We start from the raw sequence: 23,060 nt of genomic DNA on the forward strand, positions 1-23,060 counted from the left end.
CACATTAATTGAAAAGTTCATGAGGTAAAACTGCATATGCATGACAATGCCAGCTATGTAAATATATGGACATAAAGATTGCTGAAAAGAAATATACCAAAATGTGAAAACTGGCATGTGCTAGGTGACTTTGGTTTGTGGGTGATCATTTCCTTTTCTTGTTTTTTAAATTTTATTTAATGGATGATTCCATCAGCCAGGGCCTTGGCAGGAAACAGATGGCACATTCGAACTGGGCATTTTGAGGCTATTTTATTAAAGGGATATTTTTTAAACGCAGGCAGAGTTCAGTAACAGGAACCAGTGAGGATGCAGTTTTCAGGTGTGGTGAAAATGGGTGCCATTACACCTACATCTGAAGGGACCAGGAGACGGAAGTTTTACAGAGCCCAAGACAGCTCTGTGGATAGGCCACCTGGCAGGAGCTGTCGTGCATGGTTGCCACTGGGCAGAGAGGTGGGGAGGAAAACCCTGACCTCACTCTCCACCATTCTCTGGGTCTCCTGCTGGTGCCTCCCATCGGCCAAATCCAACCAGAAGCCAGAGTTCAGGGATCCCACTGAGGGGTCCATGTGAATCAGCTGCATAGGCACTGAGAAGGGAGGGGAAAGATGGGGAGAGGTCTGGTGGGCAAACTGCAGATGTGGGGCACAAAGTTATGCAACTTTTATAATGACTGGTAGAGTCATGAATAGGAAACAAAAGCCCTTTGCTGCCCTCAGTGTTTTCACACATGCGCACACCTCCTGTTGTTCTCCCAGCTCAATGATTTCTGATTCTTCATTACCACTGTGACCTCTGGGCTCCCACAGCACCTAAAATTCCCCCTAGTGTAGCCACACCCACTGTATGGTTTCGTCCTCCATCCCTGACTCACCTAATTCCCCACATCATTGTAAGAACCTCAAGGGCTGGGATGGTGTTTTAAATTATTTTGCATTTTCAGGCCTAGTGCATGAATGAGTGAGCAATTGGAATTCAGATCTAATGCCTCTATAAGGCTTGTAGATTGGAAGTAAAGCCTGGAGCTACCTAATCTTAACTGCAAGTGAATTCCCGAGGAATTTTGGGTCTCTGCTTAGGAAAGTGAAGCCTCAGCCTTTTCCCCTGGATGAGTGCTTGTTTTCCCTCTATTCAGAGAGAGTGAGCCTGCTGAGGGCCAGTCCTCAGAGGAGCAGAACAGAGCCCTCTCTGATGGGCAACTCCCCACCTCCCCTGTAAGTCTAGTGCATTACCTCAGGGACATCTGGCAGGGCCTCCGCATGGGCCTCCCAGTCTCTGTGGTTTCCTATGTGAAATCGTAATTCACATGTCGCTGGCCTCCCGGTTTGGACAGAAAGTTGAGATTATGCTTCCTTCCTTTATGACTCAAGGAGATTTAGAGCCTGTCATTGTACCCAATATTTTGACTGTCTATGTTAAATCCGAGGATGTTTGGAGCCCTGGAAGGAGTTTTACAGTCCTTTTGCAAATCTATAAAAGTAACACACGCGCATAATTCAAACAACTCTGAAGGAAGAAATGCTGGGAAGGGTATCACACAAAAAATAAAATGTCCCCACCTTCGGCTGTATCCTCAGTCTCCCTTTCAGTGTTTCAGTGTTCCGGTCATTGTCTGGCTAACTCTAATTGATTCTCTTATGCTTCTATTTTTTGATTCATCAGGGTTAAGTAGCAGTTATCGAATTGTCTCTGTGCAAGATGAGGAATTTAGTGTACTGACAGTAATCCTCTGCTGTCCCTGTGGTTCCTTCAGTTTCTGCTGCTTAGTATATTTTTCATTTGGTCTTGCCCTTAAATACCTGCATAATTTTACGGGTTAGACTTACACTCAATTGCTTGATCCATCAACCTTCCATAGAATGTTTTGATTCTCCAGGTGTTTAAGATGAGGAAGTTGGTAGCTCTGAGCCTCCTTTCGTCTTTGCTTTCCAATTCTAACTTGCAATAACATTTTATAATACTTATATCATTTGAATTCTATTCTGTAATTGTAATTAATTCTGCTTTTACTATAGGATGTTTGTTAAAATTAAAAACTGTATATAACTTTTATGATACAATGATTTTGTAGCTTCTAGTCTCTAAAACCAAGTACCATATTTAGACCCAGAGAAAAGGGAATGGACTCTGATGTCACTGACCTTCTGCTGCATGAAGAAGAATGTCCTAAGTGTCAAGATCAAGTGGGCTTTCTTTTTTCCTCCTCTATCAGCTGCTCAAGCCATTTAATTGGCTTCATACGTAAAACTTGACTTTCCAAAGAGCCATTGTTTTGATGGAACGTCTAATTGCCTTTCTTTTTTACTTATTAAGAAACCAGTTGCTTAATCATATTTTTTGTTACGGAGAATTTACTTTATTCTCGAAGGGTTTTTCTTAGGGCTCTTTGACTTCTAATTCTAGTTGGATCAATTGCTTTTTTTAGCTGACTGTAGTGCAGTTACCCTGGAATTTTTTTTTTCATTCTTGGGTTAGGTATACTATGTTTGAGGTTTCAAGCATCCGCCATTTTTTGGATTCTCTTTTCATTGTTTGGAAGCATATGCTCAAATAATTTTTTTTGTAAAGAGTCATTCAGTGTCTGAAAAATTTGCCATCATACTTGATTATTAGTGAAGCTTGGGAAAGAATTGTACTTTAGCCAGTTTAATTCTTCAAACAATTTTCCATGCAACGCAGTCTGTTTTCTGTACAGATAAAATTTTCAGAATCAAGTGTTTGAGGTATAAGTTTCACAATGAACATTTGAATCATTCCAAATTTTACCAATTATACCATATTGATTTTTATTAATTTAATTAATTTTGCATGCACAGCCTCTATTTCTACAGTCCAATTTTCCTGAGTCTGCTTTTATTAAAAATATTTCATTCTTTCATCAGTTTTTTCAGTTATTAAGAAAATTTTACTGCACGTGATTTTATTTTGTCAGATTTATTTGAGTTGATAACTTTTATAAAGTCTTCTTATTCCAAGTTCGATTTTTGTAATTTTCAATATTAACTTTAACACGTGATTCTTTAGTTATTTCAGCATCTATAACAAATTTTAATGTGCACGGTTTCTGGGGTTCTCAATTTTATTTGTGTTACTTATTTCCATCAGGCCTCTTTTCTACTAGAAATTGAGTGAAATATCCCCAGGGTCAGAACAAGAGGGGCAGAGTGTCCAGTTTCTTCTTTAATAGTCTCCTTATCATGATAGAAGCCCTGCACTGGATTCCTTGCTATAACTTAGCATGAGGTCTAGTTTTTACCATCCAGGGGCTTTCTAGGCTCACCTAACATTTTCTAGGATCACCTAACATTCATATGATGTTGACTGCAGAGGACTTCGTCCCCGTCTCAAATGTCTTTCATGAGCTCTAGAACCAAATACAGTAAAGTCTCATTGTTTTCCACTTCATTTATACCAATTCAATCATATATGTTTATGAGAGAGAGGGGAGTGGAATGGAAGGGAAGAGGAGTGGAGGGGTGGGAAGAGAAAGAATAATTTAAGTAAGTGTGGCCAATTCCATCATCCAGGCACCTCCATAAAGAGCTTGACCCTGAATGAATGGAACAGAATGCAGTGAATCTAGATTCCCTATGTCATCTCAGTTGACATATGACTCAGAATATGCTCATCACATTACCCTTAGTGTGTTTAAAGACACATATGTTACCTTTATCATGGCCCTTAACACAAACTGACCAATTTGTGGATTAACTGAAGAAAGGGTGATCGGTTCTGGCACCGGAAGAAAAATTGACCGTATTGACCTTGTTGGCCACTGAGTTGGGATGCCTCTTCAGTATTGTGCCTTCCTGAGGGATTTTCAAGAGAAGTTTGATTGTTTTTTTTTTTCTTATATGCTTTTTTCAGGGGCTAACATGTGTAAGCTATGATTGCTCTGTATTCAAATGCCTCCTGGTTTTCTCTATTTGCGGGTTCCACAAACAACTTTGACGTCATCTGTTTTAAATTCGCTTTATTCCCTCAAAGCCTCTTCCTTCCCTAGTGCTGTCTGTCTGCATGAGTGGCACTGTGTTGACCCAGCTCCCAAGCCAGGAACCTCAGCTCCTTCCTGTCCCTCAAATTTCTCCCTCCCCACAAATCACTTGTTAAGACTATTAAGTGACTATCAGATCCAACCACTCCGTTAAGTCATCCTTAGTGGTTGTGATTGTTGCAATAATCTCTGCAGTTCCAGGTCCTCACCTCCTTCAGCTCCTCGCTGCAAGTCCTATCCAGTCTCATCAGTAAGAGGGATATTTTTTAAAAACCTGATATTGTTACTCCTCTGTAACAACAACAACGACAACAACAATCCACTCTTTAGCAACTCCCCATTACCCTCAGGATGAAATCCATGATATTTACTAAGGATTATAGCCCCCCCCCCCATGCTCTCTCAATGCTGACTGGAGCCTTATCTGGCCATTCCATCCCACAAAATCTCCATCCCTGGCAGACAGAACCTGTTGATGGACACCATATTCTTTTTCATCCATGGGACCCTGTACATGCTGTTTGTTTCTCCTTCCACATTCTAATGTCCTCCTTTTTTTCTTGTCTATGTCTTACATCCTCTTCAGGTCTCAACTGGGACATTAAAGCTTTGGCAGATCATCCCTGATTCCCCAAGTCCAGTTAGACACCTATCTCATGCACAGACATAGCACCTTCTACTTCTTCCTATATTAGCATCTGTCTTACTCTGTTGTAATTTCCTGTCTTTTATTTGTCTTCACCACTACTACACCAGGGCAGCATAATTTGTAGGACTAGGTGGAAGGGCTGTTGTTTCTTCTCCATTAGTGTCTAGCCATGTTCCTAGAACAGACACTGAGTACATGGTTGCTGAATGAGCAAACCAATGCTATGTTAGATTACCCATTTTAATTCTCTGGAGTGCCTTGGGAATCAATATTAGATTGGCATTCAGGTATATAAGGAAGGAAGAGGATGCCTAGCATGGGGAGTAAAGGTACTGAGCTCTACTGCATTTTCTCACAGACTATTTTTAAATTTCAGGTTGTAGAGGAAGTCCTTGTAGAAAGGGCTGTCAGGGATAGGGGCTAGTACAGCTATTATCCCATGGCAGAATTACCCTGTTAGCTTTGGCAAATCCTTTCTGCTTTCTTGGGGTCTCATTTCTGCCAGATCAGGGTCTCAGAAGTAAGAGAGTTGGCATAGAATCATAGGTGTTAGTATGAATGTTTGCGCCTATGTTTATAGCCTTTTTGTTTCCATTCCATCACATTTGAAGAACTTTGCTGACCAAACAGTGAGAAGACGCATGCACCTATAGTTTTGATTTTGCAACCCATAGCTGTGTCCCTCTTAATTCCCTATCCTTTCTGTTCCTGTTCACACTGTGGCCACTGGACCACCATCTGCAGTCCCCACTTCAGTAGTTTGGCGGGTTCAGTCTTACTGTCTTGCTCAGTGCTTGGGTATCAGTTTTAGATACTGGGTTTCTTCCGCTCGTTGTTCCTGAACTTAACTTGCCACTTATACCCAGGTCCTCCAGGAGTGATGGCCTACTTTGGTCTTCCCTGTGCCCAAAATTCCTGCTGTATCCACAATGGTGGTCACCTCTTCTGACCTGCTCTACAGCCCATGAGCTCCCAAGCCCCCTCACTTTACTTAATTCTTATAGCCCCCCATGACACATCCTTGGAGAGTGGAATTCCAGGGCAGGCTGTGTGATTTCTACCTCAGAGCTCTCTGAGGATCTACTGCTTATCTCTGTCTCAAGGATGAAGATGGATGACAGGTGCTACCCAGTGATCTTTCCAGATGAGCGGAATTTCCGTCCCTTCACTTCCGACACTCTGGCTGCAATTGAGAAGAGGATTGCCATCCAAAATGAGAAAAAAAAGTGCAAAGACCAGACAACAGCAGAACCCCAGCCTCGGCCTCAGCTTGACCTAAAGGTCTCCAGGAAGTTGCCCAAACTCTATGGTGACATTCCCCATGAGCTGATAGCAATGCCCCTGGAAGACTTGGACCCATTCTACAGAAATCATAAGGTAATTGAATGGGGGTCTGGGGTGTTCTAACCATGCAGTTATAATGACTGTTACAAGAATTCCCAAACACTGATCTTGGAGTTTGCAGGGATGTCTGTCCTCCTTTGTTATCACCACTTGTTGTTGTCTTCATACTCCTGAAAACCTCTTTCAGCCCTCATTTTCTCTCTGTAATATATGTTTTGGCAAGGAAGAGGAGGACTAGGAGTAGCAGGATGATTAAAAGGAAAACAGAAAAAACATAAATGGTGTCATGGAAAGAGGACTGGACTAACAGAAAGATTGGGTGTAAGCCATGTAAGTGATTGGCTTTTTGACTTTGGATAAACCACTTCACTAATCCTCATTTTTCTGATCTGTGAAATGGGGATCATGCCAGATTCCTATAATATGGACATGATATGGAAGCACTTTATAAACTGTAAAGCATTAGACCTACATGAAAGATGAATATCACTGTCCAGGAATGTCCATTTCCGTAATAAGAGTTTTCCTCAGAAAACTCCTCAACTATAGGCTTTTTAGGCTACTAAATGAGATTTTTCGAGGCCTGAGCCATAGACCAACATGACACATAATAGAAGTTCAATAAATGAAGTCAAAGAATATGGAATGAACTGGGCATATAGAGATTTTATGTAAATCCCATGCCAATATGTGATAGGCTTGCTGTTTAACCTACCTGAAGGTAGTTCTTGTAGGGAAATTCTAGTAAATTTCCTTAAAGGGGCTTCTGAGTGAGGAAATGTGAGCTCTGGGCTCTTCTAATGGCTGTTTCAAAGACTGGGGCAATGAGGACAGTCCTGCCCCTTCAGGAAAAGCTCAGAAGACCTTACCATCATCATTTCACTGTGTGATCCAGCTAAGAATGGAAAACCTACCTCACCAGACTTAGTTCAGAGAGGAAGGAAATTTGGGGAGAAGTCCTAGAAATATGAGATACTGAGACCATTCTCTGCTGGCAACCATAAGAAATTGAACTCTCCAGAGAAATGTTGCCTGGTGTGTCCTTGTATTGGGAAAGACCTAGAGTTACCAGGCCAGATGGGAACTGTGTGTATAGAGGAAAGTGGGGAGTGAGTGAGAAAAACAAGAAAGGGGATGAGAGATGAGGGAACAAAAACACTCCAGTATTTCTCCTTCTTATGCCCCAGAATTCCAGGGCCTTCTTGGAGGTAGAGTTGTTAAATGTGAGCTGACTGCTGGAGGTCTTCTGCCTCAGGGCCGGAGTAGGCAGCAGCTTGGTGTGCTGCAAATAGTCCTGGAAGGATAGGTTCTGTTCTAGAATCATCTCTTCTCAGGTTGGGCTCTCCCTTTAAATCAGAAGACATGATACTTTTTTAGAGCTCTGCACACCCATGACCCCATGTGGCTTGTACTCTCAGTAGTCAGGTGAGATATATGTGGTAGTTAGCACTCCACCTCAAAGATGAGGAATCCGACTAGATGGGGAAGTGGATTAGGCCAGGCCAAGCAACTGGTAAGGAATGGAGTTGTGACTCAAACCCAGGGGCTCCTTCTGTAGTCTAAAGCTACTTCCTATCTTTAGAAATTTCCGTTTTAAAGAGCTACAGAGAAAGGGGTGGAGTCAGCAAGCAGACAGAAGGAGCTGGTACCTATCATTTTAATAATTAAAACCCTGATGAGTGTAGTTAAATACACCATTAGTTGAAATATTTAAAGCAGTCAGAGATGGCATTAATAAAATATCAAGGGGCACAGAGGCAGAGCCATATCATGCCACCTATTAATCTGGGGTGACCCACCTCAAGGAGAGGTTTGCTCTCTGCCCTAAAATTGTCTTTCTATCCAAAGGAAGAGCCCAGAATCCCTAAAGTGGGTCTTGGGCTCCTGAGCTCATAGCTTTCAAAGAACTCTGTGGCCCATTTCCTTTTATTATAGAGGCAACAGAAAATATCCTTCTCCATTTTTTCCTGCAGCCAGATGGCCAGCAGACAAGTAAGTTCCAACAACTCAATGAAGGACGGTTGATGGTTGGCGGTGACTGAAGTTCCGGTACCTCAGCCAAGGCAGCATCTACCTGCTATATTGGGCCTGGGTGACAAGGCCTGTCTTTTCTCTATAAGAACACACTGGATTACATGTCAAGTAGTACTTTTGCAAATCTTAAAGGAGCAGAGACATGGGGAAACAGGAATGACCCTCATTCTGTGAAGGCTTTTGTAACTAACAACCTTAGGGACATGCAAGGGAATAGCCAGATTATGGCTAAATGGAAAGAAGGAGGTCTGGGTGTTGATGTTAGAAGCCTGTGAGTGATGGGTTGTTGTCCAGTGGCTGCTTCATTCCCAAAGCCCAGGAAGACATACTAGGAAGAAATGGGTGCATGTAAGGTATTCCTCAGTGGAGCCCAGTGGGCATTTTGGATGGGACAACATACCATTTAGCAGATCTGTCTCAGGTTTGGCATCCCTAGACCTATCCAATAAAGGCCAGTAGGGCCTCCAGTAATTGTGACAGACAATCAAAAACACCCACATGCATTTCCAGGTGCCTTCTGTAGGTCCTCTCCCACCAGTTAGGAATCACGGGCAGATTTGCCTGAATGTCTGTGGGGAGAATGGGAGAGCAAGTCTGGGAAACTTGATGACTTGTTGATGATCCTCAAGGTTAGAATTGACTGATAGACTATCTCATGTAGAACTGCTCAGGTACAACAATATGGACTCTCTAGGTTCCTGACTATTCTAAGATGTGTTACAAAGTTTTCATTTGTAATCAAAATAATTTAAACTAATCTGCTGAATGTGAATGTTCAATACTACTTCCATCTCTCCAAGTTCCCTTCTAGTTCTTATCTCCATAGATACATACCATGGAGTACAATATGAAGGGTTTTGCTCTCCCCAGTTACTAGTCTCCACCCTTGTTTATCTGCAGGGACTATATGCTCCATTTCTGGAGTCTCCAGAGTATTCCACTGGTTGAACAGTCCACAGCTCAGTACTTATCTTGGGACTCTGAGTGAGACCTAGGCCACATTGTAGAACGGTTGGTGTCCAGAACCACAGTGTAGGCCGATCAGAAAGCACCTCGGACTTCAGAATGACAGCAGTCCAATTAGAAACTGTCATGATCATAATAAGCCAAGCCACACCTCAATCTGTGGTTCCACTGAATTTTTTCTAAATGAACTCATGATAAATATTGTTTTGTCACTACATGTAATTCTTGTTGTGTTTGTTTGTTTTTGCAGACATTTATGGTGTTGAACAAAAAGAGAACAATCTACCGCTTCAGTGCCAAGCGTGCCTTGTTCATTTTTGGGCCTTTCAATCCAATCCGAAGTTTAGCCATCAAAATCTCGGTCCATTCATATCTTTTCATTGCATATTTTACTAAGTCCAGGTCATGTGAAAAGTGCAAGAGCCCCAGATTGTTCACATGCTTGTTGAGTGGAATTAGCTCATTCTTGGAACAAATACTGGCTGAGTGCCTATTGCTGCACGGCAGGGGCTGTGCTAGTGCTGTGTGTGAACAAGACTTGGCCCAGCTCTGGGATCCAAAAGGCAGAAGGAGATGGGCCCAAAAGGCAGGTGATTTCGTTAGTGAGATGGACAGTTTGGGAGTGGTAGTTGTGCTTTGAAGGCATCCAGGATGACTTCCTGGAGAAAGGAACATCTAAGTTGAGACCCAAACGAAGGTTGCACACTGTCAACCTGTGTTCTGTATTTAGCAGCTAAATGTGTTGTATTGGACCTACAAGTGTTTAAAACTTTATGGAAACACCCTATAATGTTAAAAGTCCAGATTTCCAACATCTTTTGAAGATGGAACCTCTGTAAAGACTAGGTCTGCATTCCTACCTGGCAAAAATTGGTGTAGTGAGAAACCACTGCCTCTTTCAGAGGGGCTGTGCAAACTATGCTTTACCACATCTCCACGCCTCTCTGTGACCCAGCATCCGCCCATTTCACTCACTTAAATTACTCCCCAGACTCTTAAGACTTTGAGCTTCCAACCTCAGTCTTAAAGAGTAAAGACAGGAAGCATTCCTGATGTGTGCAGCAGGTAGTGGAGACACTAGGCAGTTTTAGACTGGGAGAGGTGAGAAAGACATAGACTGGTAGACATAATGAAGTACTGGGGGCATGGGAAGGAATAACTATTCAGGTTGGATTCCCTAGAAGCAGAGCCTGAGATGGGGATTCTTATTTAAGTGATTTAGTTGAGGAGTGCTCTCTGGAGAAGGAAAGAGGGAAGCAGGATGGAGCAGTCCCTCAGGGGAGGGGACAGCTATGAGTTGTTCTTCGCCAACACTCACAGTAAGCAGACAGGTGCACCTGCAGAAAAGGAGACCTGGAGGTATGCCCACAGCCTTCGTTATGACTGATGACATGTGCCACCCTGTAGTGTACCTGCCTTAACAGACAGCAGTCACATTGTTCAGTATGTTCATCATCTGCACCGTCATCATTAACTGTGTGTTCATGGCCTCTGCCTTCTGGAAGGAAAACAGTAATACAGATACCGACAATGCTGAGTAAGTGTTTGTCCTGCACTCGTCCATCCTAAGGTTTTAAACAAACACACCTAAAAGACTTATGATTACATCAAAGTTCAGATATACAGAGAAAGACAAACACCCATAATCCCAATTTCCCAACACAAATGCTGGCAGAGTCAATTCTAGTTTCGTATACATATTTTTAATAATTGTTTTTTGAAGACATTTTAAAATACTAAACAGTACACATACAAATTTTATGTCTAGCTTGTAAGTGGTTTTCTTTGTGCTTAGATAGGCTTTATAGGAATCTTCTTTTATGGTTATACAATATTTTATCAGGTAAATAAACCATAATGTACTTAACCATTCTAGTGTTTTACTACTATAAATATTGCAACAAGCAACATTTTTACATATAGCTACTTCTTAAAAATTACTATTTTCTTAAGATAGAGTCTTAGAAATGGGTTTGCTGGATTGAAAGGTACATTTTAATGCTTGAAAAAATATATGGTGACAAAATATTTTCCAAAATAGAGTTGAAAATATTTACATTTCCTTAATTTCTGGATGGGTTGGACTTTTTGGTTTTAGTTTGTGAATTCTGTATTCCCATCTTTGCCCATGTATCACTTTTGCTTTTATCCTGGTGAGTTTGAGTGAGTTCTTTGCATAATTAAAATATTAACTTTTTGTAATTTTTAGTTGGTTATTCAGACATACAAGTTAATTTTTCAACTTAGAAAGTTCTATATTTTGATAAATACTCTCTTTATGTTGTCTTAGTTTTTCTAGCTTAACATATTTACTGCTTTAGTCTTTCAGGAATATATTGGATAATAAATTGACAGAATAATAAGAGATCTCTTATTTTGATCACATATTTAACTATATGATAGAAACCACCACATTCAACATTACAGAACATTCCAGACACCCTTAAAGTTTCCTCGTGCCTCTTGGCAGTAAATCCCCTGACACGACTCCCAACGCCAGACTTGATCTGCTTTCTGTCACCCTAGGCTAGTCTTGCCTTTTCTAGAATTTCATATAATGGACTCATGTGGTATATATGATACCATACTTTCATGTCTGGCTTCTTCCATTTAGCATGTTTTGAGATGCATCCATGTTCTTGTTTGTATCACTAGCTTTCCCCTTCTTTGTTGTTGAGTTGTATTCCTTTGTATAGGTATACCACAATTTGTTTTCCCTTTCACCTGTTTATGGACATGTGGGTTATCTCTAGTTTTTGGTTATTATGAACAAACTTACTATGAACATTTCTATATAAAATTCTTTTTGTGGATATATGTTTGCATTTCCCTTGGATAAATACCTAGGAGTGGAACTGCTGTGTGTTATATGATAAGTATATGAGTAACTTTTTAAGAAACTGCCAAACTTTTCCAACGTGGCTGCACTGTTTTACATTTCTGCTAGCAATATGTGAAAGTTTCAAAGTCTTTATTAATTACATCCTTCAATTTACTTTGAGTTTAATTTGCTCTTCTATATCTAGCTTCTTTAGGTAGAAACTTGGTTAGTTTGAGGTCTTCTTTTCTTGAGCAATTGTATAAAGCTATAAATTTCCATCCATGCACTGAAAAAGCTTCATCCCACAGATGTTGATACATTGTGTTTTTATTCCCTTTTGGTTAAACATATTCCCTACTTCTTGTGATTTCTTCTTTGTTCCATGTGTTATTCGGAAGTGTGGTTTTTTTATTTCCAAATATTTTATATTTTTCTAGTTGTCTTATTGTTAATGATTTCCAATTTAATTCGGTTGTAGAGAATATACTCTGTAAGATTTCAATCTTTTGAAATTAGGAGAAACTTATTTTATGGTTCTACCCTGGGGAATGTTTCACATGCCCTTGAAAGAACATGGGTTCTGCAGTTGTTTGGTATGATATTCTGAAAATGGCCAGTTAGGTTAAGGTGGTTGATAGTGTCATTTAGATTTTATCCTTTAACCATTTCTGTTAGTACTCCTATGAATTGCCAAGGAGACGCTTGAAGTCTCCATCTATGATTATGAATTTGTCACTTCACAATTTTTCACTTAGAAAAACCCAAGCTTTGCTTCATGTATTTTTGCCGCACTATTATTAGGCATGTACAGATTTATGGTTATTATATCTTCCTAATGTATGCATTCTTTTATCATTATAAAATGTCTTTATTTCTAGTAGCATTCCTTTTACTATTTATTCCTTTTAGTATTATTTTGTCTGAGATTACTATAGCTATTCCAGCTTTCTTATGCTCCTTGTTTGTGTGGCATATCTTTTTCCATCCTTTTACTCTCAACCCTTTTTTGTATTAATAGTGTATTGTATTTTTGTATTTTAGTGTTTTTGTACTAATAGTGTTTCTTTTGTATTAATGGTGTATATGTGTAAAGAGCACATAGTTGGTTCTTGTTTATTATGCAGTCTATTTTTTTAATCTCTGCCTTTGATGGAATATTTATTTTATTTGCATTTAATATAATTATGAATATGCTTGAATTCAGGTCTCCTGTTTTTCTATCAGTTTTCTGTTGCTCTCATCTGTTTTTTGTTCTTTTGCTCTTCTGTTGTTCTTTCACTCCTGCCTTCTTTTTTGTTAATCAGTTATGTGTAGTATTTCATTTTAATTCTCTGCTGTTTTTTGAGCTTTCCTTCTTTGCATTACTTTTTAGTGATTACTTCTTCTCTGCTGCTAAGTGGGACTTGGGATCTAGTTAAGGCTCATGAGCTCAGGCCTGTGCCTTAGAACAAGGGGCATGGACACCCCTGGGAATAGAAACCATCCTGGTAATATCACTGGGGAAAATGGTCTCCCCTCTAGAGAGTTGGCTATTCCATGTGAGGAGCTAACTGATAGTGCAGGGGCTGCTGCTCATTATTTACTGCAGTGTCTCTGGAAGCCTTTGGAGTCAACAAAGGGAGATCTATGGAGGAGGCAGATACAGGAGTGGGGATTGCTTCATAGTAGTGGTCTGACCTGCCAGCACTTCTGGTGAGATGCAATGAGTCTTCTTTTTCTTTTTTTTTTATTTTTATTTTTTAATGATTTTTTATTATATTATGTTAGTCACCATACAGTATATCCCCAGTTTCTGATGTAAGGCTCGATGATTCATTAGTTGTGTATAACACCCAGTGCACCATGCAATATGAGTCTTCTTTTTCTATTAGTAGAAAGCAGTGGCCCAATTGAATGCTAATCTGCTCAAAGGCCATTTTCACTACTAACAGACCCATAAGGCAGAGATATGAAAGAACCCTTGTCTAGGCTGTAGGGAAGGTGCTGCTATCCCCTGGTGGCATTTGGACTGGCAATGGATTCATGAAAGTGGAGGTGGGAGAAGGCTGTTGAAAATGGTTTCATAAAAGAAGGCATGTAGCTGAGTTGTTAGGCCCATGGGGGAAGAGTTTCTTTAGTTTTGTCAGTGTCCTTTGGTTAGAAACCTTTTAAATGGGAAATTGATTCCAAGCTGATAGTTCTCAGAGAGTGAATGCCAGAGCGCCCTAGGATCAGGTCATAGTGTTCTGTTAACCTACCTGGACACCACCCATGGCCCTGACTGGATACCCTAACCGTGCTTGAACTGACAGTGAAACATTCCAGAGGGCCTTATTTGCCTGGTGGCTTGGGGTTTCCCCATCATGGAGCTCCCAAGCCCTGTTCCTGGTGGTGGGCATGGCTCTACTCCATATCATATGTCATGTTGCTCTGCCTGTCCCTCTATTGGCCAGGCTTCTGCTGGAAAAGAGAGAATGGGGGGGATGGGAGGTGGGAGGCCAGGTGGTAGGGCAGAAATGGCAGTCAGAGGCTGTTGCCTCAATTGTCTGAGATCTAGATGAAGACTTGCAAAATCACACAAATCTGCAATTACAGCCTTTTCTCAAAATACCCTTAACTTTGTAAATTATACCTGAGTTTTAAAAATGGTATTTCAGGGCAGACATGAATTAATCTGCTGTGTTCATTTGTCACCTAAAAGGTGATCAGCTTTTAAAAAAAGACTGAAAGAGAGAGCTGCTCATAACCATTTCTCCTCTTGGATTTGGTTACTTTGGATTTTTCAAGTTCCCAAGGCCTTAGTTCTTTAGCCTTGTGGGCTGACAGTGGCTGGATATTATACCAGAAAAGGTCCACTTCTCTTACTGTGAAATGACAGATTGTTTAGATTATTTGAATTGATTGTTTCTGTCCCTAAAGGGGAACGTGTGTGTGTGTGTGTGTGTGTGTGTGTGTGTGTGTGCGCGCGCGCGCAGAACCAGCATTTTTGACAGCTAGGGATTATAACAAGAGAGATGGAATATTGTGGGGTTTTGTTGTTGTTTTTTATTTGCTTATCTTGTTTGTTTGTTTTTGAAGGAGGAAGGGGACGAAGGGAAATAAATTAGAGGATAGAACATAATGAAAGACTCAGGGAAGAGAATGGAAATAGGTTTTTCTTTTTAATTCCGGTAAAATACATGTTACATAAAATTTACCATCTTAACCATTTTTTTCTGTTTATTTTTTTATTTTAATGTTTTTTTTATTATATTATGTTAGTCACCATACAGTACATCCCTGGTTTCTGATGTAAAATTCGATGAATCATTAGTTGCATATAACACCCAGTGCACCATGCAATACGTGCCCTCCTAACTACCCATCACCAGTCTATCCCATTCCCCCGCCCCCTCCTCTCTGAAGCCCTCAGTTTGTTTCTCATAGTCCATAGTCTCTCATGCTTCATTCCCCCTTCTGATTACCCCCCCTTTCTTTATCCCTTTCTTCCCCTACCGATCTTCCTAGTTCTTATGTTCCATAGATGAGAGAAATCACCATCTTAACCATTTTTAAGTGGTATTAAGTATATTCACAGGGTTGTGCAACCAATTACCACCATCTATCTCCAGAACTCTTTCCATTTTGTAAAACTGAAACTCTGTGCCCATTAAACACTAACTCCCTTCCAGTCCCTGGCAACCACCATTCTATGTTGGGTTGCTATGTATTTGACTGTTCCAGGTACCTCATTTAAGTGGAATCATACAGTATTTGTCTTTTTGTGATGGGTTCATTTCCTTTAGCAGAATGACTTCAAGGTTCATCTATGTTGTAGCATGTGTCATGATTTCCTTCCTTTTAAAGGCTAAAAAAGTCTAGTTACCATACAAAATTTTTACAATATTATTGACTGTATTCCCTATGCTGTACATTACATCCCCATGTCTTATTTCTTTTATAACTGAATGATTGCACCTCTTAATCCTCTTCACCTATTTCATCCATCCCCCATCTCCCATCCCCTTCCCCTCTGGCAACCATCAGTTTGTTCTGTTTCTGGGCGTCTATTTTTGTTTTGTTTGTTTTGCCTTTTAGATTCCACATATAAGTGAAATCCTACAGTATTTTTCTTTCGTTGTCTAATTTTACTTAGCATAATACCCTCTGGTCTGTCTTTCTTGTCATGAATGGCAAGATTTCATTCTTTTTTATGGTGGAGTAATATTTTATTGTGCGTATATACTACATCTTCTTTATCCACTTATCTGTTAATGGACACTTAGATTGCTTCCATATGTTAGCTATTGTAAATAATGCTGCATTGAATGTAGCAGTATGCATTCTTTTCAAATTGGTGTTTTTGTTTTCTTTGCATAAATACCCAAAAGTGGAATTGCTGGATCATATGGTACTTCTATTTTTAATTTCTAAAGGAACTGGTGATGGGTATTAAGGAGGGCACATATTGCATGGTGCACTGGGTATTATACGCAAATAATGAATCATGGAACATTACATCAAAAACTAAGGATATACTGTATGGTGACTAACATAATATAATAAAAATTATTATAAAAAATAAAGGAACCTCTATACTGTTTTCCATTGTGGCTGAACGAATTTACATTTCCATTAACAGTGCACAAGGGTTCCCTTTTCTCTGCATCCTTGCTAACACTTGCTTCTTGTCTTTTTGATAATATTCATTGTGATAAGTGAGAGGTGATATCTCACTGTGGTCTTGGTTTGCATTTTCTTCATTATTAGTGACCTTAAGTGTCTTTTCATGTGCTTGTTGGCCATCTGTATATCTTCTCTGGAAAAATATCTATTTGGGTCTTCTGCCCATTTTTAATAAGATTGTTTGCTTGTTGTTGAGTTGTATGAGTTTTTTTATATTTTAGATGTTATCCCATAGGAGGCTATGGGATATAGTATTTGCAAACATCTTCTCTGTTTAGTAGGTTGCCTTTTCATTTTGTTGATGGTTTCCTTTGGTGTACAAAAGCTTTTCACTTTGATGTAGTTTCATTTGTTTATTTTTGCTTTTGTTGCCTTTTTCTGGGGATACAGATCCAAACAAATATTGCTAAGACCGATGTCAAAGAGCTTACTGCCCAAGTTTTCATCTAGGAATTTTATGGTTTGGGTTTTTACATTTAAGTCTTTAATCCATTTTAAGTTTATTTTTGTATATAGTGTGATTTTTTTTGTTGTTAAGTTGTATATTTTGGGTATTAACTTCTCATCAGATACATGATTTGCAAATATTTTCTAGAAGTTGTATAGTTTCTGCTTTTGCACTTAGCTATTTAATCCATTTGGAGTTAATTTTTGTACATGGTGTAAGGTAGGGGTCCAACTTCATTTTTTTGCATGTGGATATTGAGCTTTCCCAGCACCATTTGTTGAAAAGACTGTCCTTTTCCCACTGAAAAGTCTTGGCATCTTTTTTGAAAATCATCTATCCATATATGTTAGGGCTTATTTCTGGTCTTTCTATTCTATTCCAGTGGTCTATATGTCTGTCTTTATACCAGCTCCACACTGTTTTGATTACTTTAGCTTTGTGATAAATTTTGATGTAAGAAAGTATGAGACCTTCACCTTTTTCTTCTTCAAGATTGTTTTGGCTATTCAGGGTCCCTTGAAATTCCATATGAATTTCAGGATAGATTTCAGGATAGATGTTTTAATTTTGCGCTGAATCTGTAGATGAACATCTTAATAGTATTAAGTCTTCCAATCCATGAACATGGGATATGGATAGATCCAGTTTTTAGCCTTGTCATTTATTCTCTTTGTTCCTTTGCCACCGTCCTCTTCTGTACGTCAAAATGACAATGCTAGAATAGTGGTGATAAAATAGCAGTAACAACCCCTAGTCCTAAGGTCCCACGTTGGCTAAAACGACTCTCAAAAATATGGCTGTAGAGCTTGGCATTGAACAGCAGCTTTACAATTTTATCTGCGGGCCTGTTTCTCAGATATTCTAACTACTAGAACTTGCGTAAGGAACCTACCACTCTGAACTCTGGTTTGCTGAAAATAAGAATGTTAAATGTCACATTGAAATGGAATAAAACTGCATAGTGGCCAGATAAGACGGATGGGCTCTCTGCTTTTCACATCACTTATCATGTTCCTACTTGTTCTGAATGATTTGCTTTATAGGTATGTCTTCACTGGGATTTATATTTTTGAAGCTTTGATAAAAATATTGGCAAGAGGTTTTATTCTGGATGAGTTTTCTTTTCTTCGAGATCCATGGAACTGGCTGGACTCCATTGTCATTGTAACAGCGTAAGAATGTCAAAGATGTTTATTGAGGAAACTCAGGGTGGGAAAGAATCTCCTTGGCTTCCACCAGGGCTTTGTGGGGGTCCACGTGAGTAACTGTGTCCTAATAATGCCTAGAGCTCTGAGTGCAGTGTTGCTTGGCCCTGAACAGCACCATGCAGCCAATTGGCCAGAGGCCACCAGTATGAATCCATTTCTAGGCCACATTCATGCTCTCATTCCTTCAGCCATTCACTTCCCAAACACTGGCCTATTATGGGCCAAGTTCTGTGCAAGATACAGGGGTTGTGATAATGCAAACAAAACAAAACAAATAGACATGGTTCTCACCCTCTTGAAGCTCACAGTCCAGATGGGAAGAGAGAAAATTAACAACCATCACAATCTGGTAGGGTGAGTGCTAGGACAGGAATTGGGCATATATTGGGCTGTCAGAATGTGTAGGAGGAAACACAGAGTCTTAAAAATCTTTGGCTACTGCAAGCTCTCAAGGAGTTTTTTGTTTTTTCTTTTTCATTTTCTCCTAGAAGTTTTATACACTTGGCTTTTATGTTTAAGTCCATGGTCCATTTTGAGTTAATTATTATGTATATTGTATATGACATGAGGTGAGAGTTGAAGTTCTTCCTGAAGGAAAAGACATCAGTTTGGCATCTGAATGATGAAACAGAGTCAGCAAAATAAAGAACAAGAAGAGCCATGGCCCATTGCCAGCACAATAATAATAAACCTAACATTACTTAGTTTGTGCCAGCCATTGTTTTAAGCACTTTGCATATGCTTTCCTATTTAATATTCACGAAAGCCCTTTGAAGTAGATGCTATTAATATCGGAGTTTTACACTTGAAATTCAATGATTGGGTGCTCCTGGCTATTGAAAGGTAGTGTAGTGCAGTGATGAGGGCTCTGGAGTCAGACTGCCTGGGTTTCTTCAGGGCTTGGCCACATGGTGAGACCTTAGGGAAGTGCACTGGGCCTGGATCTTGGTCGTTAATAAGTGTTTCGATTGATTTCTGTTATCAATGGATGTAGCCACAACTGCATACTATTTCAAGGAATCCTCATCTATGTCCAAATATAAAAATTAGCAAGCATCCTGTGCAATCTGTAGTCCACAGCAACAGAGAATGATATTACCAGACCCTGAGATGAAGGTGAGGCTGATAAGGCAAAGCCCCAGATTTCACCATGGTAGATACAGGGCCCATGTTTATTTGTGGCCTTTGTGGAGATATACAGCGTGGCTGCAGGACTGAATAGGCCCAGACTTTTCCTGTGCTTTGTCTTATAGGTTTGCAACATACGTACCAGAAGTCAGGGAAAGCGGCTTCAGTCTGTCATCCCTGCGTACCTTCCGAGTGTTCAGAGCTTTAAAAGCAATTTCAGTGGTTTCGGGTAAGTCACTCTGATTTTCAACATTGCCTCTTAGCAGGCGGAATGTCCTTTTATATTTAAAATTTTCTCAAGATGTCATATAAACCAAAACCAAACAAATTCTGCTTTACTCATTTATTTGATCATTCAACAAATGTGTGTTTGAGCATATGTCTAGACACTGTGCTAGCTGCTTGGGGTGTATCATAAGAGTGAGTGAACAGACAGAGGTCTCTGCCCTCGTGGAGTTTACATTCTGGGTTGGGGTGGGGAGACAGACACTAAGCAATAACTATAATTAAGAGGTAACTATCCTGTTTAGAAAATGATATGTGCCATGGAAAAATAAAAAGGAAAAGTAAACAACATGAGGGCTACTGGAAGTCGCAGGGGTCCAGGGATGCAGGATGCAGTTTTCAAGAGAGTAATCAGAATAGGTGTCATTGGGGAGGGGAGATGGGAAAAGATTTGAAGGCAGTGAGGGAGTTTCATAAGTAGATATATGGGGAAGAGTGTTCTGCACACAGGCAACAGCCAGTAGTGCAGGGACATAGGAATAGAAAAAATATAGATGGGGCTGAGTAGACAGAGTGAGGGGCCAGGTGGTAGAGGTGGGACCACATAGGAAAAGGGAAGGCACATAACCACTAGGAGGACTTGAACTTTGCTCTGAGATAAATGGGCGCCAGGTGAGGGCTTTGAGAAGAGGAGTCACATGATCTGGGGGTTTTGTTTTGGTTTGTTTTTATGGAAGTAGAGGTGACACACAATGTTACATTAGTTTCAGGTGTACAACATAGTGATTTAACAATTCTATAAACTATGCTGTGCTTACCACAATTGTAGCTACCATCTGTCACCATATGATGCTGTTACAACACCATTGACTATATTCCCTATGCTGTACCTTTTGCCCCCATGACTTGTTCATTCCAAAACTGGAAGCCTGTGCCTCCCACCCCCCTTCACCCTTTTGCTCATCCCCCTCCTCTTACCCCCCATGGTAATCACCAGTTTATTCTCTGTATTTATGGTTTCCATTTTGTTTTGTTTATTTGTTTTGTTTTTGAGATTCCACATGTAAATAAAATCATGCAGTATTTGTCTTTCTCTGTCTGACTTATTTCACTAAGCATAATACCCTCTAGGTCTATCCATGTTGTTGCAAATGGCAACATCTCATTCTTTTTTACGGCTGAGTGTATATATATATATATATATATATATATATATATATATATATATATATATATATATATATATATATATATATATATATATATATATATATATATATATATATATATATATATATATATATATATATATATATATATATATATATATATATATATAATACACCACATCTTCTTTATCCATTCATCTAATTGGACAGGTTTTAAATGGACTACTCTGTCTGTTGCATGGAGAATAGAATGCAGGGGAGCAAAGGTGGAAGCAGAAAGATCAGATAGGAGGCATGGTGATCACCACGAAAATGTGCCACTCAGATCTCCTGCTGCAGGGAGCATAGCTGACTGATGATCCCAGCTGCCACATCTCTGGATTCACAACTGCAGTCATGTTCATGCCAAGATCACACTTTCCCTGCATGTCAGGGGGATTAGAGCAGGCCCATTCCTAAAGGATAAAGTCCTGAAGGACTGTAGCTCAGGGGCTCCTCGAGAGCTTGGTTGAGACTCTCTCACAGTGGCACTATAGTCTGAGTCTCTTCTTGCCCAGTCCTGCTTCCTTACCACTCTCCTTTCCCAGGTGCCAGTCCTGTGTCATAGTCTGAGGCTCTCCCTGCCAGCTGTACTCGCTTCCCCTTCTTCTTCACAGGCATGTCACCCAACAGATCTCCTGCACTTCTGGTTCCAGAGTATCTGCTTCTCAGAGAACCCAAAATGACACAAGAGGCCACTGTCATAATCCAAGAAAAAAGATGGTTGTGCTCTCAGATCAGATGGTGGTAGAGGATTTGTTAAACAGTGGTCTGACTTTATGAATTTGAAGGTAGAAACAATAGGATTTCCCGATAGGCTGATTGTGTGATGTGAACAAAAGAGAAGAGTCAAGGATGAGTCAAGTTTTTTGTCCTGAGTGACTGGAAGGATGGAGTCATCACAGACTGACATAGAGAAGGTTGTGAGAGGAGCAGATCTGGGGGTCAGATGAGGAGTTAGCTTTGGACGTGTTCTGTTTGGGATGGCTGTGAGACATCAAATGGAAGTATCAAGTAGGTAATGAGGTTTACAAGTCTGGAGTTCCAGGCAGCAGCTTGGGCTGTTGATATCATTTTGGAAATCAGGAGCCTATAGATGATATTTGGAGTCATGAAATCTGATGAGATCACCAAGAGAGTGAGCTTAGATGAAAAATAGAAGAGGGCCAAGAACTGAGTCCCAGGGCACTACCACCTTAAAGGTGAAGGGAGAAAGGGAGAAACCAGCAAAAGGGATGAGCAGGAGACACCAGAACATAAGAGGGAAAGGTGGATCCTGGAAGCTATGTAAGGAAGGTGTTCTGTGAATCAGGATGAAGCTAAGATGGGTTGTGAGTATGAACTGGAGTTTATAAAAAATGAGGTTATTATGGCATACCTTCTTCACTCCTTCCTCTTTCCTTTACATTAAAACATCTTTATTAAAAAATATTCCCTCTCTGGAGTCCTTCATTCCCCCCTTCTTCTTCCCTTCCCTTCTAATCTCTTCTATCAATTCTTAGCTCCACTACCAAAACTCTAGGCAATTTGGATTCTTTCAGAGGCAGTGGGTTATTTTTTGAGGCCTCAGAAATGGTGATAAACTGGCAGCCAAGGACACTTTATGTAGAATTTGTCCCTCTCCTCCTTTCCTTCCTCTTTTGCAAGTTGGACCTTGGTTTCCCAGGTAAAGTTAGGGCTTTTGTGCCTTGTGTTTCCAATGGGCAAAATATACATCAGGCAGTCACTTAGCAGCTGTAGTGTTTCCTTCTTCATCTCTAAGCAGGTGAACATAGTCTCCATTTTTTCCCATGAAACACATGAGATCCCGGGATACATTTGGAAGTAAGGATGTGAGGTATGATCTTTAAAGGGACTTTGGAAAAATTATTCAGGAATCAGAACCTTCTCTCAGCCAGATCCTCTTGCTTTGGAGAAGACTCAAGCATGTTGTTATAGATGAGAGTCGGATGTAGATGAGGTTGAAGCATCTGCTTGTTTGGCTGCAGCTGGGACACAGTGAATATCCCAGCTTATACTGAAGCCTCCTCCTTATGTGGCATCGCACTTTGTGGAAGGGCCATTTGCTGCAGCTTTGGACTCCCATTAGGTGTCACTTTCTGTTCTCAAGTCTACCAGTCATGGTTTACACTGATTAGTTGAAACGATGCCACTTTGTGTCATCTCACACATTGTAAGTCATATCTGGTTGTTTATCTCTCCAGCTGTGCTGAGAGCAGAGCCCCTGACTCAGTGGTGTACTGGAGCTGACTTCTTCTGGCTCCTCAGCAGCAGATTGTGCATGTCCTTTTCCAGCTTTGCATCCAGGGATGTCATGTGTTAGCTTGAAACCATTAGGGTGAGAGGGCTTTATGGAGGGAGAAAAGGGATCTACACTACATAATTCAG

General features: G+C 40.2%; 1 protein-coding gene across 1 annotated transcript in view; it reads left to right on the top strand.

Annotated features, from left to right (window-relative positions):
• Positions 1-5,756: 5,756 nt before the first annotated feature.
• The window catches only part of SCN11A (sodium voltage-gated channel alpha subunit 11), an 80,099-nt gene continuing 62,795 nt past the window's right edge, over positions 5,757-23,060 (top strand). The window contains exons 1-5 of the mRNA XM_008710137.2: positions 5,757-6,023; positions 9,241-9,359; positions 10,426-10,527; positions 17,947-18,075; positions 19,365-19,468. Coding sequence (XP_008708359.2) covers positions 5,757-6,023; positions 9,241-9,359; positions 10,426-10,527; positions 17,947-18,075; positions 19,365-19,468 — 721 coding nt within the window. The remainder of the gene's footprint in view (positions 6,024-9,240; positions 9,360-10,425; positions 10,528-17,946; positions 18,076-19,364; positions 19,469-23,060) is intronic.

Source organism: Ursus maritimus, unplaced genomic scaffold (genome assembly GCF_017311325.1).
Source record: "Ursus maritimus isolate PB19 unplaced genomic scaffold, ASM1731132v1 scaffold_20, whole genome shotgun sequence".
Lineage (NCBI taxonomy): Eukaryota > Metazoa > Chordata > Mammalia > Carnivora > Ursidae > Ursus > Ursus maritimus.